Source organism: Octodon degus, unplaced genomic scaffold (assembly GCF_000260255.1).
Source record: "Octodon degus isolate 3935 unplaced genomic scaffold, OctDeg1.0 scaffold00001, whole genome shotgun sequence".
Taxonomy (NCBI): Eukaryota; Metazoa; Chordata; class Mammalia; order Rodentia; family Octodontidae; genus Octodon; species Octodon degus.
In genome coordinates, this window is record NW_004524577.1 from 36696084 (window position 1) to 36711728 (window position 15645).

At 45.0% G+C, this 15645-nt stretch overlaps 2 protein-coding genes across 4 annotated transcripts in view; one reads left to right on the forward strand and one right to left on the reverse strand.

The window, feature by feature from the left end:
- The first annotated feature begins 25 nt into the window (after positions 1–25).
- Positions 26–15645, forward strand: part of Mier3 (MIER family member 3) — a 29577-nt gene continuing 13957 nt past the window's right edge. For all 3 annotated transcript variants that reach the window (XR_002819660.1, XM_004623087.3, XM_004623088.2), the window contains exons 1-6: positions 26–649; positions 3676–3821; positions 11523–11657; positions 13140–13260; positions 14170–14255; positions 14447–14519. Coding sequence is in view for 2 of the 3 variants with exons in the window: in XM_004623087.3 (XP_004623144.2) it covers positions 109–649; positions 3676–3821; positions 11523–11657; positions 13140–13260; positions 14170–14255; positions 14447–14519 (1102 nt within the window). In the remaining variant the exon portion in view is untranslated. The remainder of the gene's footprint in view (positions 650–3675; positions 3822–11522; positions 11658–13139; positions 13261–14169; positions 14256–14446; positions 14520–15645) is intronic.
- The window catches only part of Setd9 (SET domain containing 9), a 38954-nt gene continuing 29086 nt past the window's right edge, over positions 5778–15645 (reverse strand). Inside the window, exon 6 of the mRNA XM_023708761.1 lies at positions 5778–5893. The gene's annotated coding sequence lies outside the window, so the exon portion shown is untranslated. The remainder of the gene's footprint in view (positions 5894–15645) is intronic.

Here is a 15645-nt window from a genome sequence, read left to right on the forward strand (position 1 = left end):
CCTGCGGGAGCTCGCCGGGCCGAGCGCGAGCCGGGGGCCGGGGGAGAGGCCAGACCCGGTAAGAGCCGGCGCCTCCGGGACCGGGGCCGCGACCTGGGCTCGGGGAGGATGGGGCTGGCGTCCGGCTCGAGGTGGTCTGCGGCCGGGGCGGAGGACAGCCGCGGAGTGGGGCTCGGGGGCTCGGGTGGGCGGACTCGGCCCTGGAGGGTCAACCCCTCCCGGGAAAGGGGGCCGCGCCGTGAGTGGCCGGGCGCCGCGGAGAGCTCGCGGGGTTGCGCGACTCGGGGACCCCGGGACGAGGCAGCGGCTGATGCTGCGAGCCGACTGCTTCGGGTTCTGCTGCTTCGCTTTGTAACTTGCCGAGCCCCAGAGAGCGGCTCGGCGTGGGTCGCCAGCGCGGGCCTTGTCCCGGGTCTGCGAGCCTGTGCGCTGGGGCCGCGGCGAGGAGGGCGAGGCGGCCAGAGAGGGGCCCGAGGGGGGCCGGCAGCGGGCCGGCGGCGAGTCTCGCACTTTTTGGCAGCTGCGGCGGAACGCTCGACTCCGCCCCTCTGCGCCCTGTTGCTGAAGCTGCCTCCTTCCCGGCTGCGCGATCTAACCTCCAGCTCTCTCCTTTCTCTCCCCCAGGCTTCCTTTGGAAGTTCGAGCCCAGGTTTGTAGTATTTTCTTACCTCTTCGTTGGGCCCCAGAGGGGAAGGGGGGCTCAGAGATGAGTTGCTGGAGGTCCCCTGCGCAGCAGCTTGTCCTGCAGTTTATTTCATGGTTAGTTTTTAACAGTTTCGGGAGACGTTAGTTAATCAAGTTGTTTAAGCAAGGAACGGTTATATTCTTTTTTTCTTGGAATAAAAAAAAAAAAAGTAAGCTGCTGACAGATGAGTGTCCTTTTAGTTACTGTAGCTTTAGTTCCTGCGCCTCTTTTGCCCTCCACGACCAGACCGATGAATCCTCTATCAACTTTTCACTAACTTGAGCAACTTAAGTTTTTAATTTTGTTTTTCTGGAAAGATTGTTACAGATGTGTCAGAATTTTGGGGCACCTTGGGTTGTTGGCCAATAACGCCCCGTTTTCTCTCGTCTCGTATTTCCTAGTTGACAAATTTCTACAGATTGAATTAAAGTGGAAATTTGAGTTAGACCTACCTTAAAAACAAAAAACCAGCGGTGATGAAAGGATTTTTGAGCTCAGACAGCCCTAGATTGTCTCCTACGCTGTTTCCTAAACGTTGTGAAGTCAGAAAGCCCTGTCAGAATCTGAGGAAAGCAAGGACCCGCTCCTGAGGTCTGCGCTGGAAGGAGCCTGAGGTGGAATTTGTGGGGACCCTCCCCGCTGCTGCGCCGCAGGACGGCTTGAGGCTTACATTCCCTTTTCCAGCCCACTTTTGACCGCCATTTTCCCCCCTCATAAAATGGTCCACTTCCTTTATGTTTGACCGTGAGGGACACTTAATTATTGCCTGTCCTGAGCCGTCACCAACTTCAGTAGCGGAACATGGGTGTGCCAGGTCTTTCCACACGTTGCCTTTGGACGAATTGTCCATTTTCTTTGCAATATTGCTCTTTTGTATTTAGTCAGCTTTCAGGGTCTGTCCTGTATTAAAATATTAAAATTATTAATATGTAATTCTAAAATTTAATGCGTTAAAAAGGATTCTAAAAGAACAAATAGAATTTGTGATCACTTAAGAGAGCCATGTACATCTAAAACTTGTCTTAAAAAGTCAGTAGTTTTGGAACAAATGTTTCTTTGTTATGATTGATTTTGAGGAAAGAATATTTATGTACACGATGCCAAACATCTGGATGATAGTGGAATTCTTCCATTTTGCATCACTCTGCTTTTAAGAAGTTGCAATTTGAAAATCTGAAAGGCAGTGTTGTTTTGATGTCTGAACAGAAATGTAAAACCTGCTATTAATCATTTTGCCAATTTATAAAGAGAATTTTAGAGCTGGAATGAACTATTAGGCCGTCTCAGCCAATGCTGTGTATTTTATAAATGAAGAACTGGCACCAGACCCAGAAAGTTTGAATGTCTTGCTTTAGGTCCCAGGATGTTAAGGACAAAGCCAGGAAAAGGCCCTCAGGCCCTGCTCTTGCATCCCACTGTCCTGCAGTGTAGGTGTCCAAGATTTCTGCAGAAAGCAGTCTTGTAATGGCGGATGTTCTGTTAAGTCTCATAGATACTGTATCGTTTTGGGGACTAATTACTGGAACTCTCAGAGTGTAAAATTGAAACATCGAATTATATCTCTAGTTTTTCCATAGTGAAAAAAGTTTTGGCCTTGTGCAGTGTTTTGGTAATTTTCTCACACTGTGCTTAAAGTTTAAAATAATGAAAACAGGCCAAATTTTTTTGAGAGGGGGAAAGAAATTCCTGTATCAGGGCTTCTCCCGGCAGTCAGGAACACTGTGTACCTCTTTGTCGCAGCCTGGAGCCTGCAGGCTAACAATGGATGAGCTGGAGTTAGACCCTGCTGTCACCCTTGACTGCTGTCTGCTTTGTCCCCTGCCTCCAGGCTTCTCTTACTTGAGAATTGTTGGTCCAGTTGATTTAGATACTAATCTAAAACTAGAGAAGAAAATACTATATTTTTTCTTCCTTTTTTCAGTGTATTTGGTTGTTGCGGGGTCTCACTATGCAGCTTTGACTCATAGTGCTCCTCCTGCTTTCAGCCTCCCCAGTTCTGGGATCACAGGAGTGTGCCACTATGCCCTGCTCAGCCCACCCTGGGGTGGGGCTAGGGTCCTGTGGTGCTGGGGATTGAACTACGGTTTCTGCACTTAACTAAGCAGGCACTTATTCCACTGAGCTGTCTCACCAGCTCTAAAAATCCTGTTTTTCATGTATTTTATTTCATTCTCTTGGGATTGTGAATTTTGTTTTTTTAAAGTATTTTGTTGACTTCATATTTGCTATTAAAAACTATTCCACTTTTACACACAAACATGAATTGACAGAATCAACTTGAGTGGGATCTGTCTTCTAAACCTTTGGGTGTGACTACTTTTTCCCTTCACATAATCCTAAGAACTTTTTAGTAATCCAGAGTACAGTGTAGACTTGCAGTTTATGCCTGTCTGATTGATGCTAGAAGTTTGAAATACTGTTACGGATACATAAAGTGATAGGCCTTGAGAGACAGTTTCTGTATAGTTGTTGTCCAAAACTTGTATTTGTCTTAGAAGTCAAATTTCATTGAGTTTTGTGTTCATTTGCAGGTAAGAATTTGAATAAAATTGGCGTTCTTTTCCTCTGTGTATTAGCCTTAGCGAATAGGAAATTCTTGTCTTCCATTCATGGAAATGTAATCCTTCTGACATTTTGCTATTACTTTTAGATGAAGGTATTGAACTAATAAGCAAGTTTGACTGCTTTTCTCTTAACAGCATTTATTTAAGACCACGCCACTTAAATCACTTTGCTGCTGTTGTAAGCTTTGCTGCTCCTGGACAAGAGCCCTTGTAAAAGTGTGTGCGAATTACTCTGCCTTGTTCTTTTGCTGATTTAGATGCCTTCTCAGAACCTTGTGGACTTACTTTATAACCTGTAAAGTACGTAGTAAATTTATTTAATAAAACCCACATGTAAACATTAAAAGAACTGGCAGAAGGAAAATTTTTACTGTCTTTTGTAAGCAGCCTTGTGAACACGTAGTGATTCGGTTCGTTTCTTTCCAGTTGGGTCTCTGTCTTCCGAGGATCATGATTTTGACCCCACTGCTGAGATGCTAGTTCATGATTATGATGATGAGAGAACTCTTGAAGAGGAAGAAATGATGGATGAGGGCAAGAACTTCAGTTCTGAAATTGAAGACTTAGAAAAGGTAAAGGATTTGAGTCAGTATTTCACCGCAAACTTTTGGTAAGGATTTTAAAATTGTGCCATAAATTATTTTTCATTGTACCTGAAATAAAAATAAGGTGTGCATTTATGTTTTTTAACTGTAATGTCACTTATTTTCTCCTTTTGAGAGAAACCTAATAAGTACGTTAATATGTAATTTTTTAAAATTATGTCTGTTACCTTTTATTTACACCAGTATAGTGAAGAGCTACACCTGGTCTTCTCACAGATAAAAAATAAAGAGAGTTTGACCTTAAACTTAGTTCTGAATTCTAGCCCAGTCCTGTCTTCATTATCTCCTGTCACTGGTCAAATTTGTGTTTAAGTGCTATAGTAAATACAGGGAGAAGTCTTTTTTTTTTTTTCTTCAGAGTTGGTAGTGTAAGAAAACTAGTGGGCTTTTCCTACACTTTGAAGTGTTAATTAATTAGTAATAGCCTGTTCTGTATACTCCAGTCATCTTTTCAGAGTTTGTGGGAGTGAGCACCATTTATAACTTTTTAAACCCAAAGTCAGCATAAATTCAAATGAACTATATTTTAAACCTGTATTTATACTAGGACTGTGGAGCGACGTCTCCATAGGGTGTCACTGTAGGCTTTTAGAATGACAAAAGCTTTCAGGAATAATATTGAATACTAATCCTTTGAGTTCTTGTACCTTTTTTGGAGAAAGCAAAACATGTTCTTAGGTAATCCCTGCTTACTGTCTCTCTGAGGCAGAGTTGGAGTGTTCCACTTCTAACCTCCGTGTTGCTACATCGGGAAGCGGAAGGCAGATGCGCTGGAGGGCTAAAATTTTCTAAGGACACTTACTCATTTAGCCAATTAACCAGATGAGGTTTATTCCCTTAGAAAAAAGTATCTCCTGAACCAGGCCAAACAGATTTAGAAATACAAAGCTAGCTGGTATGAAATACCCAAGAGTAGAGAAGTCTTCTGCCTGGTGCTCCTTTCCAGGGTCTGATAAAATGCTCATGTCCCATGTGCATCTGCACTCCTCTTTGCCCAGGCAGGCCCTTTCTGTTTCCTGGGGGGCTGGGGGTGGACCTTAGACTGAGAACTACAGTCTAGTTGAGGATGTTACCTAGCCAGGGTTTGTAGCAACAGAACAGCAGTTTGACAAGTTGTTGAACTCTAGGAGCTTAGAGTTTAATGTGGGGTGATAAATGGGAACCAGTTTTGTTTTCGCAGAACTGGGGATTGAACTCAGATCCTTAACACTTGGCGGGCAAGCGCTTATTCTATTGAGCTATCTCCCTGGCCTGGGAACCAAATTTTTTAACATGAAATACAGCTGTGAAAGAGGGAAACACTGAGAGGTGTGTAGATTTTGGGAGAGGTCATTTAGCCCAGGGTGCGAGTTCGGGAAGGCTTGGTGCTAGGTCATGCTTCTCTCCTGTAGTGTCAGAAGTGCCCCTGCTGTCGCCTGCTGCAGCCCAGCAGAAGCATGCCTGCAGCTCTCGGCAGCCCTAAGAGGTGCACCCACCCAGCCACACGCGTTCCTGCACTCCTGACCTGGAGGAGCCGAGGTGCAGGCTACCCCGCGCACCTGCTCCTCCTCCTCCACACCTGTTGCTGAAGTTGTGCAGGTGTGACTGTCCCAGCCTGCCTGTGCACAGGACAGAGGTCCTTGGTGCTTTCCTAGCACCTCTTCCTTATGATATGCTTGTCGTGGACAGGCAGTGTAGTTACAGCATGATGGAAGAAAACATTTGGTGCAGGTGCCTTGAGACTGCGTGTTAGCCCTGCAAAAGGCTCTTTGTCAGTAAACGGAAACTTACTCTGTTAATTTACTCTTTAACTACTGCTGAGTGCAGACAACCTGTGAGATGTGTGCAGGCTAGTGAAGTTTTATTTTTCAGACTAGTTTTTATTCTTTCAGAGATTCTAGCAGTACCCACTTCAGTCTGTATTTGGCAAGTTTCAGAAGGCCATTGAGCTTGGTAGGGGGGTGCATACCTGTACCCTGCTGTTTGGGAGGCCGAGATGGGAAGGAAGCCCACATAGCCAACAAGGTGGAGATCAAGCTGGAGTAGCAGCAAGACCCTGTCTTGAGAGGAAAGGACATCGAAAAGAGGAAAAATACGATGCAAAAAACAATGGTGAAGAGTTGATAATTTAGCTATTTAGTAAATGCTGGTGATTAAATCTTTGTTTCATCATACGTGTTGCTGAAGTTGTGCAGTCAGAATTATAGGACTTTAAATGTCTCGACTTCTCTGTGTGTATGTGAACTTCTTTGCTTCTTGGCAAAATGCAAGAGCTCTTTAAGTAAATTCTAGAGGAGACCCAGCCATGTGACTCCATGCTTCAGGCTAGCCTCACTCACTGCCAGCGGACTTTCTGAGTGACTCTGCCCCGAGCGGGGACCGACCAGCTCTTATCTGTAGTAAAGGTATCTCTAGATCAGGCCGCTGCGCTCTGCTGATGTTTAGTGGAACATGGAAAAGAATGTTAAGAATATTTGAGCAGGAGGCTCAAATATAAAGAGTGAGTAAGGATCATTAAGGTTCTAAACGTCTTATGTTGATTATTTCTGTACAGTGTAAAATACTGGGTCATGTGAATCTTTCACTGTTGGAACAGCAATTTAGATACTGGTACATATTAACAGTCCTAGGGACATGTTGTTCATACTCATTTCCAAATGCGATGAATGAGTTTTCACGCTCATAGCTAATAAATTTGGTGGATTCTTGACTATAGGTATGCTCTGTATTTTAGTACTTGCAAAAATTTCGTATAGCCCGAGGTATGGAAAACAAGATGAGAGATGCAAATTCATTTTTCTTACAGTAGCTCTTGGGGTGGGAGGCATATAAATCATACAACTGTGTTTGAGTTATTAAATATACTAGAATGAGGTCATACCTTTTATTTTTTCATGTTACTGCTTTTTGAGAGCTTTTAATAGTCCTACATATAGAGTTAGAACGTTTGAGAAGTGTTTACCATTCTTTTATTAGTATAGCTTCCCCATGCTATTTAAAATTTTGAAAAAAAAATTAAAAAGCAGAATCACAAAGTTAAAAAAATCTTTTCTACCTCATAGACTTTAGGTGCTTTTAAAAATGTTTTGTGAGGTATCGGCCTTGTTACGTTAGTTACTGAAATTGATTTGTCTCACATAACTTCTTTTCGCCTGGCTAACACCTCCTCCAGGTGATGAGACAAGACTTGGCTCAGAGGCCCTAGTGATGGTTGGAGGTGGCACTCATTTAGAAGTAGCGTTGATGAACGTGTGATAGAACAGTAGCTGTTGCTAGTAGGTGCCTCCTGATTCCTGACACAGGAGAGTTTGTATCACAGGGGCAAGGAAATAATGGTATTTTCCTTTTTACAGAAAAAAGAAGTGGAGGTGAGAAAGGGATGCGGGCCCCTTGACTTACAGAGCAGCTTATCACAAGTTTGACTAGGGTGAACCGTGTTCCTTAGAGCTAAATAGGTTCAGCAGGATGCCCAGGAAGAAGAGCTCCGTGTACTTGCGTGGCTGAGAAGGGCTCAGATGAAGCCTTTTAAGTTAATGTAGCTACTGTAGATCTTCAGACACCTTCAGGTTTACTAATTTAATTTTTAAAATTATTTTTCATGTTTCCAAGGACTGAACCTATTATAAATAGGCTCTAACGGAAGTGCATCTGCAAGGTGCTTCAGGAGCTGGGCTCACCTTTTACAGTTTTGCTTTGAAAGTTTCAGTACTGATAATCTCACGTTTTGGGCACTATTCCCACCCTCCAGCTTAACTTTGACACATATACTTGCCCTCCTAGTTCACAATTACCAGCCATATTCCAGGTAGCTTTTAGATTTCCAACTCTCTGCCCTCAGTTTATTCTTTTACTTAAAAAAAAAAAATAAAGAGAACAACTCGGTGTAGACTCCCACTTTGGTGTTTCCTGCCCTTGGGGGAGATTCTCCCTTGGCCCTGTGCTGTCTTACCTGTCTTCAGAGGCCGCCTCCAGTCTTCTCCCTCCAGTCACTCTGGTTTGACTTCTTCTACCCCTCTCACGCATTCACTCCAGTGCTTCCTGGCTGCCAGATGCTAAGAATTCCTGTGAGTCTTTATCTCACCTGAGTGTTTGATGTTTGACTCAGTGGGCCATTCCTAACCTTTCTGTGCTGCTCTTTCCTTAGCTCACATGATACTGTGTTCTTCTAGTCCGCTTCCCTTTTCAGGTGACTTCTTCCTTATATATGGGCTTCTGTGCTCGCTCGCGCTCGCGCTCTCTCTCTCTCTCTCTCTCTCTCTCTCTCTCTCTCTCTCTCTCTTTTGTTTTTTTGGAGACAGGGTCTCACTTTATACTTCAGGCTAGCCTTGAGCTCACTTTGTATCCCAGGCTGGCCGCGAACTTGCAACAGTCCTCCTGCCTCAGCCTCCTGAGTGCTGGGATTATAGGCGTGCATCCCCATGCCCGGCACAGGCTTTTTTTCCTTTCGTCCACATTTTAATTGGTGCTATTCTTTACTGTTTTACCTACTCTGCTTTTCTCAGTGATTCACGAAGCCTGCTGTTTTATCTTTCTGCTTCAGCTTTTACCTTACACTCATCATTGCTATCATAAACTCATTCGTTTATGAGTTCATTTTGTGTTTCTTTCTTATAATGGTGCTGGGGTTATCCAATATACAGGGCAGCATTGTCACTCTGTAGATTACTGTGTTGCTTTCAGACCTTCTATCAAGCCAAAAGACTGATTTTTCCCCCTAAATGTTGTACAAATAATTTTCTTCTATTTCCCTTCGAATGTCATGAAAATCATGTTTACATTTTTGTAGCCCTACCCTGTTGCCTGTAGGATAATATGGGTGAAAGTTCTAATAATGATGGGCCCCCTTTTCCTCTCTGTCCTCTGTGTGGGTGAACTCATCAACTCCTGTGGCTTTAAATATAAAACCGAGATGCTAATGACCACCAGATTTATGTCCTTAGCCCTTCCAGACTCCCTACCCCAGGCTGCTGCCAACTCAGTTCTTCTGCTTGGACATCTTAGGGTTCACTGGAACTCGGTGCTCTGCGAAAGTCTCCATTCTCTTCCCTCCAAAGCTTTCTTTAGTCTTCATCATCTCACTAAAAGTTGCCCCCTTGAGGCAGTTTGCTCAGGTGGAAATGTGCAGAGCCATCCTTCCCTCATGAGGGCCGAGCCATTTGGTGTCCCCTGCTTCCTGGAGTGGACTGCCTTGTCTGGTCACTTCTCTCCATGTCCGCACCATTGTCCTGAAACAGTGAGCAACCTCAGTGGTCTCCCTTTCTCTCCACAGACCCCTCACCGGCTTTTCTTCATGCAGCTGCCCACTAATTCCTTTTTTTTTTTTTTTAATGTATTTGGTCTGTACTCAGACTTGTAGTGCTCCTCCATGCTCAGTAATTTCAAGAACAAATTGTGTCATGCCACTCCCTTCTCACAGCTTGCCAATGGCTTCTCATTGGCCTGGAAATAAAAGTCTGAGTTCCTTTCCCTGCCACGAGGCCCTCTGCCATGTGTCCTCCCTCTCTTCTCTTGGTCTCAGCTGAAGATTGCGTCCTGTGCTTCCCTGTATCCCGTGAAAGCAGTCCCTGCCGCCCCTCTGCGGCTGAGTCCTTTGTGTTCCCTTTGTGCTCGTCTTCATCAGCAGGTCTGTGTCTGTGCGTTGTCAGCGCCTCCCGGCCTGTCGGCTGTGGAAGGGCAGGGCGTGTGGCTCACATTAGCTGCTGCTGTGGTGGCCTCCTGCACACGACAATGCTGGGTCACTGCCACTGAGGTGAGGCCATGCGCCCAAGGGACGCAGCCCTTACCTGTCGAATCCTCTTCTTCAAGACCTAGCTTGGTACTCACCCTCTGCGCGTGCCTTCCTGTTTCATTTATTTTGGGGTGTGGATTTTCCTTCTCTGTACTCAGACACTCACAGCCCCAGTTCTAGAACTGGTCATTGCAGCCATGACATTGTACTACAGTTGTTTACTTGTCAGTTTCTGTTCGTAGTGCTAAATTCCTTAAGAGCAAGGCTTTTCCTGTGAATTTCTGTATCTATAGCCAGTAATCATCAGAAAAATGCCTACAGGCCAACAAATGATAGAACTGTGGACCATCATAAGAAATAAAATACTGAGCGGATAATAAGTGAAAGCTGTCGTCTCACCTCCGGTGGATTCCATTTTGAAGTCTTGGGCAAATGCTGTTGGCAGGTGGTTGGCAAAGGTGGTAACCTCTGGGAGTGTCACCAGTAGGAGTGCTAGGGAGCAAGCCACTGCAGATGATGAGCTGAATTCTGGGCACCTTTGCGGGTTCTTTGATTTGGGAAAACATAATCAGTCCACAGAGATTTCCCCTTGATGCAAATAAACTGTCCTACCATCCAACTCATTTTGTGTTGATTCTTAATTTCCTAAAGCTGTTTATTTTTTATTATTGATTTCAATCCCAAGCTGAAAAAATTTTGCAAGTGACATGATTGCTTCAGTCATTAGACTCAGGTCCTGCACATTAGGGATCAGCATGCCGTTGTGTGCTTCTTCTGAGAGCTTTGCCCATGCTGTGGCTCAGGCAGGCAGAGATGTGGGTGCTCTACACCTGCAGTCTGGGGACCCAGGGCCTGAGCCCTGTGGGCCTGGGGAGCACTCAGAGCTCTAGGAGTCTCGGCTCAGTTGGTGATCAGTGTGGGCTCATTGTGTCCACTCCCTCAGTATTTGCATGCTTCTGCTTCTTCAATTTAGGTGTTTTGTCTTAAAGGGAAGACTGAGCCAGTAAACAGGCTTTAAGAAGCCCCTCTTTTCATGATAAAAACATCTAAAAACAGTAATCAACTAGCTTATGCATATATTGCTTGGAAGTTATTTATTTTAAAATTATAAGTAGTTGTATTCACTTCAGTGACTTGGTGAAGTCTATCTTGAAGGAAACGCACCACGTGTATTCACACGGCCTGTTGGGTGTCCGTGTGAAGCGGCCGAGTGTGCCTGCCCGTAACAGCAGCACCAGGGTAGAGAGAGAGTTTATCAGAGCAGTGCTGAGTGCTGCCAGGGAGCCCGCGGGGCCGGGGACTTCAACCTGGAGCTAAGTGTCAGTTTTCTCCTATAAGATTGTGGAAAGAGGGCTGGGGAGATGGTTCAGTGGAATAAGTGCTTCTCTGGTGAGCCCAAGGACCTGAGTTCAAACTCCAGTTCCGCAAAAAAAAAAAAAAAAAAGATTGTGGAAAGACAAGAGTACAGCTGGCATAAGATCTGCATAATAGTAAGGATACAAAAGCATGAGGGTATTTTGAACACGACCATACTAATATTGCTGGTGGTAGTAAATGTTCAGCCAACTTTTACTATTAGGTATCTTGTAATGTAAAGAATAAGCAAAGTGGTTAACCGTTATGTAATTGCAAGAAAACAAGCTACAAATTACGTGAAGTTATCGATTGATTGGTTAATTGGAATGTTTTAGGGCAAATCATTATGCCAGTGTGAAAGCTAAATAAAAGATCTTCACCAAAGCAGGTATCTGAGGAATGTTAAAAATTCTGATTCTATTAGACTTTTGTTAGTATTTCCAATACAATTCTAGCAGTTTGGATCTATTTGCTGATAATGCGAACAGACACACTAAACCTTGGCTTTGGTTGGTACTGCTGTTTGGGCCCTGGTCTCCGGGCACTGCAGCTTCTGAACGTTCAGTCCCGTGACCACTGAGCTCCTGTCTGCCTGGCTTGAACAGGAAGGAAGCATGCCTCTAGAAGACCTCCTGGCGTTCTATGGCTACGAGTCTGCGATCCCAGTGGCTACAAACTCCAGTGCAAACAGTTCCCCAAGTGAACTTGCGGATGAGCTACCAGACATGACACTAGACAAAGTAAGTGCATGAATTGAAAAGAGAAATTGGGGATCCATGACCATCCACAGTTTTCATTAGGGTTTTATATCGTTTTATGATCCTAAAATGTAAAGTTACTGTTGACCCATTGCTTCCCTGATGGACGCCTTAATTGACATGGATCACACTACTTACTTAAGGGTGGTAGTGGCGTGGTAAAATCGGCATGCCTGGACGGTCTGTACTTTCTCCCCTTTTTTCTTTGTAAACATGTTGTATCTAAATTTAGATGTTGCCTTAACTTCTTTTGCTCTGTTGATGCGTGGATAACCCTGATACCTTGGAGGCAAACTGACTCAAGTGTGGAATGGTTCTGTTCTCTCAGTTTTAGGAAGGAGAGTGGCCATGGCAGCCAGAACCACCACGTCAGCTCTAGTGTAGGCTGATTGTGGAGAGAGCCTCTCTGTGCTGAGGAAACGTGTGCGCCCCGGGCTCCGCTGGCAGATGCCCGGAGAGTTCCCTCTGCCTTTTGTGTCTCAGGAAGGGGAGGAATCCACATCCGAGAACCTCCTCCTCCAGTTAGATGGTCTGCCCTTCTGAGTGAACGTGACAGTGATGTACCACAGGCACGGGCTCCCTAGCCGTGCCATGCTGAGCGCTCACTGTCTGCCGGGAATAAGGTTCATGGCAGTGATAGAAAAAAGAATTCAGTCTGGCTTCTTTCAAAGCTGTATTACCTGTCAAAGCTGTGCTTTAATTTGACTTAAGTCATTGAAAGAGTGGACCTTGGAGGCAGTTTAAAATTTTATTTCTTGAGCCAACAAGATAACTCAGCAGACTAGGCACCTGCTTAGGCAAGTGCAGGGCCTGGGGTTCGATCCCTGGCACCACATGCTGTGCTGGCCCTGCTCTCGGGCATGCTGAGCCAGCCACCGAGTCTGGGCATGGTGGTGCATGCGTGTAATCCCAGTGGTGAGGGGTGTTAAAAAGGAGGACCACTATGAGTACAAGTTGCATAGCGAGACCTTATAGCAAACGCATATAAAAATAATTTTATTGGTTGGCAGAAAGTGAACATAGTGTACCCACTTAGAAGGCACTTGTGTTTGCTTCTGCTTGGTCACCAGTCTGGGGGCTGCAGTGTCGCTCTGTTGCCTCGACTGGCCACGAGCGCCTGAGCTCTGCTGGGCCTCCTGTCGCAGCCTTCTGCAGGAGCTGGACACAGGCATGTACCCCAGGGTCCTGCTAGAAGTTATTTTTGTAAACTCAGACAAATTAGCTGCAGCTTCAAGTAAATTCTGTATACCCACAGATTAGATAAATTGTTGTAAGTGAATAACTGTATTTATGCTGTTCTTATTTAACAGTATGGTATTAAACAAGTCCATTAAATACAGAATTTCAGATTTTCTCTTCAAAACTAAGAAGGCATCAATTGGTTCTTAATTATGTATTATGAAAATAAGGCACTTTGCTGAAGGAGAAGCTCTCCTTTCTGACTGCAGCCCTGCTTTCTCCTAGGAGGAGATAGCGAAAGATCTGCTGTCGGGCGATGATGAGGAGACCCAGTCCTCTGCGGATGACCTGACGCCGTCCGTGACTTCCCACGAAGCTTCCGATTTCTTCCCCAGGCCTCTGCGATGTAAGAAACTGAGCCGCGTTGCCCGGTAGTTGTGGGGGTCATGTTAGTGCAGTCGTCTCCCTTAGCCTATTCCAAGTGACTTATGTGGTTTAAATAACTTACTAGTGCAGCCTGCATGAGGTCCAGCCCTTTTCCCCGGGGCAGAGTGAACTGATATACTGTCTAGTGTGATGTTTTCACTTCGCTTTGCGAGGCAGTTTCTTTCCTGAGGCTGGTCTGTGGCTACCTCAGTGCAGCCATGAAGTCCTGCACTTGCCTTGGGCTTTTGCCAAAAGGCTCTTACGCTTCTCAATTTGAAAACTTATCAGTGCTCAAAAAGTGTTTTTTGGGGCCAGGGAGATGGCTCAGGGCCTGAAGTCAGTTCCCAGTTGGGGCCTGCGGGGGAGTGTTTTTGTCTTTGGTGGCTTTCTTTTTTTTTTTCCTTTTAGCTCTTGGTATTATACTTAGCATTTATCAATAACACTTAAAAGGTTTTGGATTAAAGTAAGTGTTTATCTACAGTCTCACTAATTTTTGGGGGGTGTTTTATGGTAGAAAGGGCTATATTTAGTTTAACAAGTTAAAAGCGTGCTTGTGACTATGTACACAAAAAGCGACTTCAGTGGCCTTCCTGCTGTTGCTGTGTGTAGATTCTCTTCTGGGTGAGTCAAATCATAGTTTTAGTGCTTTCCTTTCTTTCTAAGTCACAGTAGTTTCCAAAGTCATAGTGCATTAAAAATTGAAAGGGTAGTATATACTCCACTAGCGTTTTCTTTTTGACTGCTGGCCATTGTGAAAATATTGCAGGTTTAGTGCACTATTGTTTATGCTGGTCTGATTCAAGTTTTTATAAAAGACAGTGTAATAGATTTTCTCCCAAGACCTACAAAATTCAGCAGTAAAAAATCTTCTATATTTCCTTTTTTTAAGCCAATACAACATGTGATGGTGATAAGGAGTCAGAGGTTGAAGATGCTGAAATGGATGGTGGTAACTCCCCTGAAGATTTAAGGAAGGTACGTAGACTTGGCCTTGTAGTACTGCGGGCCAGTGAGGCTAACCTGCCTGACATTCTAAACTGATTTATGATAGTTCAGTTGTTGCAGGGTAAAGTGTCTCTTGCCTTACAAAGACTAGTGAATGATTTGGGGCCTTTTTTCCAGCTTTAAAAAAAATTTTTTTTTTAAACTTCTGAATTTTCTTGTAGGAAATAATGATTGGTTTACAGTATCAGGCCGAGATTCCCCCTTATCTTGGAGAGTATGACGGCAGTGAGAAAGGTAAGAAAAGCTTTGGATTTCTATAATGTTTACGAGGTCAAACTGCCACTCACTGTGTTCTTTTAAATATCTGATTATAACTTTTGGCGTGAAAAGATAGATTTGAACTCAGAGGAGTTTCCAGAGTCAGCATATTTAGACCTGACTTGGGAAAAATGTGTCAGAAGTCACCAGAAGAGTGGGCGCCCTCTGCCCCTACTTCTCCTGTGAGCCTGGCTGGGGCCTGTTCACACTGTGCCGCGCCTCCCGCGGGCCGCAGCAGTGGTGAGGATAGGTAGTGAGGCAGTCTCGTGGAGTTCTGCTCTTCGGCTGTACACCACTGCTGTGTGCAGTGTTCCCTCACATTTTGGTCAATTCATTGGAAATCCAGTTCTGAAAGTGTGCAGGGGGCAGAGTGGGAGAAAATGCAGGCCCTACAACTTTCCTAGCTGATCTTGGGAACCAAATTGATTGGGAGTGTTTCTGTGGCCCTGTAGTCTTGCCTAGGGAGTTAAATTTCGGGCCTGTGAAGCAAAAACCACACAGCCGAGTCCTTTTGCATTACATCCTGCTAGGTCATCCTTCTTTAAAGGAGGAAGGTCTGGCCTACCCTAGGATCTGCAGCAAGTACCTTGGTAAGCACTAGCAGCAGCGTTGTCTCAGTTGCTTTCAGACTGATGGGCGACAGCTCAAGGAAGCAAGGAGCACTGGTGACTTGGAACACCCCGTTGTCCCCCCCCCATGCACCCACCTGGGGGCCAGGGCCTGCTCAGCAGCCTCTTACCCTTGTTCAGACACAGAGGACTTGGTGTTTCTCCTCTGCACATTCAAGAGGAAAGATCTACCAGCCCTGTCTTTGAGGAAAATAACCCAGACTGTTTTGCCTATTTCATTTGTGACCAAAAGGTAAAGAAATTAGTTCTAGAAACTTGTGTAAAAGGTCTTCAGCCAGGCATGGTGGCACATATCTGTAATCTCAGCACTTGGGAGGCTGAGACAGGAGGACTACTGTGAGTTCCATGCACCCTGAGCTACATAAGTGAGTTCATGGCAGCCTTTAGTACATGGTGAGGCCTAGCCTCAGAAAAAGTTAGTCTTTGGGGGTTAAACTCAGACCCTTGTGCTTGCCAGGCAAGCGCTTATTCTA